This window comes from Cucurbita pepo, unplaced genomic scaffold (assembly GCF_002806865.2).
Source record: "Cucurbita pepo subsp. pepo cultivar mu-cu-16 unplaced genomic scaffold, ASM280686v2 Cp4.1_scaffold002770, whole genome shotgun sequence".
NCBI classification, from domain to species: domain Eukaryota; kingdom Viridiplantae; phylum Streptophyta; class Magnoliopsida; order Cucurbitales; family Cucurbitaceae; genus Cucurbita; species Cucurbita pepo.
In genome coordinates this window covers 1-1,784 of record NW_019648803.1, presented here as the reverse complement: position 1 = coordinate 1,784, position 1,784 = coordinate 1, and the positions used below count along the sequence as shown (strand labels likewise).

Sequence of the window (1,784 nt, the reverse complement as noted above, 5' to 3'; positions counted from 1 at the left end):
AGGGTTAGCTTAGGACAAAGTGATACCCATAAATGAATTATAAATGTAATGCAGCGGAGAAATTCGGTGGCAGTTTAGTCATTTAAAGAAAAAGAATTAATAAATAAAAATAAATACAGAAATACAAAAGGTGCTCTGGCATTTAAAATCCGCGTGGGGTTCAGTAAAAATGTTGGAGGGACCACCATATGAACCACGTTTCCCAAATAACTCTCTCTCTCTCTCTCTCTCTCTCTGATGGGAAAGATGGGAAAGATGTGAAAGAGCAAAAACAAAACTGTTTTCTCTCCGCATTCACTAAATATCACGTGCTCTAATTTTTCTCCTATAAAAGAGCGTCCTCAATAAGAGTTGAATCAAACTGTTCTTGCAAATTACGATTTTTCTCCCTTTCCATTCAACCCAGAGTCGCCACCGATTCAGGCGTCCAAATTCCATTCAATTCATTCCACCTGCCCATGGACTGGATTCGAGGACATGAGATTGGGTGTGGGAGTTTTGCGACCATCAATTTAGCCATGCCTTCTAACACTTCTACTGCTCAGTTTCCTCCATTAATGGCCGTTAAATCATCTCCAGCTGTCTCCTCTGCCTCGCTAAAGAACGAGAAGCGGGTTTTGGATCTTTTGGGTGATTGCCCTCAAATTATACGGTGTTTTGGTGAGAGCTGCAGCGTTGAGAGAGGCGACGAGTTATATAATTTGTTTCTTGAGTATGCTAGTGGGGGTAGTTTGGCCGACAGAATACAGAGCCACGGTGGTTGGTTGCCGGAATTTGAGGTTCGGCGGTTGACTAGGACGATTCTCGAAGGGCTTCGGTATATTCACGAGAAAGGATTTGTTCACTGCGATGTGAAGCCTCGGAATATTCTAGTGTTTGGTGACGGCGATGCTAAAATTGCTGATTTTGGATTGTCGAAGAAGGCGGGGAAAAACAGAGCAGAAACAGGGGAAGAGGGGAAATTTCAATTGAGAGGCTCTCCCCTGTACATGTCGCCGGAATCGGTGAACGATAACGAGTACGAGTCGCCGTGTGACATTTGGGCTGTCGGATGCGCGGTGGTGGAGATGTTGACCGGAAAACCCGCTTGGAATTTCCCAATGGAATCCAACATCTATTCTCTGTTACTTAAAATTGGGATCGGAGAGGAATTGCCGAAAATCCCCAAATATATTTCCGAGGAAGGGAAAGATTTTCTGGGTAAATGCCTGGTGAAGGATCCCGCAAAGAGATGGACGGCTGAGATGCTTCTGAACCATCCATTTCTAGCAGACTCCGGCAGCAGCTCTGTTCCATTGACGCCCAAGGATGAACCATCAACGTCGCCGAGATGCCCTTTCGATTTCGAAGATTGGGCATCAATTCACTCGCAAGAGGTGGATCAGAAATTCGAGGAAGAATCAAATTGTTGGTTGGATTCGTCGTGTCCGTGGTCGTGTTCACCGACGGAGCGGCTGCTTCAGCTAGTGGACAACGGGCCAGTTGACTGGGTCATCACTGACAGTTGGGTCACCGTCAGATGATTTCCAATCACGGTTGGATTCGGGAGTGGACGCAAAAGACGGAGGGATATTTTGGGGTTGAAGAATTTAATTTTGGAAGATCTTCAATCAAAATGAACGATCCACAATTCATTTGATTCGTTGATTAGTTTTGATTTTATGTTAGTTGTAAATTTGGTGATGATTGATGGGTGGACACACGGTTGAGTTGATGGATGGATACACAAACTAAATGTGGGTGGTCCAACTCCAGTGTACATAAAAAAAAAAAAAAAAAAAAAA

At 44.3% G+C, this 1,784-nt stretch overlaps 1 protein-coding gene across 1 annotated transcript; it reads left to right on the top strand.

Moving 5' to 3' along the window:
• The first annotated feature begins 333 nt into the window (after positions 1 to 333).
• On the top strand, positions 334 to 1,718 carry LOC111786784 (mitogen-activated protein kinase kinase kinase 17-like). Its single transcript, XM_023667010.1, has one exon. The coding sequence runs from the start codon at positions 459 to 461 to the stop codon at positions 1,521 to 1,523; it is 1,065 nt and encodes a 354-aa protein (XP_023522778.1). The 5' UTR covers positions 334 to 458; the 3' UTR covers positions 1,524 to 1,718.
• Positions 1,719 to 1,784: the final 66 nt, after the last annotated feature.

Bases quoted from the DNA above. Each gene is read 5' to 3' on its own strand.
- LOC111786784 (XM_023667010.1), top strand. From the start codon at position 459: ATGGACTGGATTCGAGGACATGAGATTGGGTGTGGGAGTTTTGCGACC.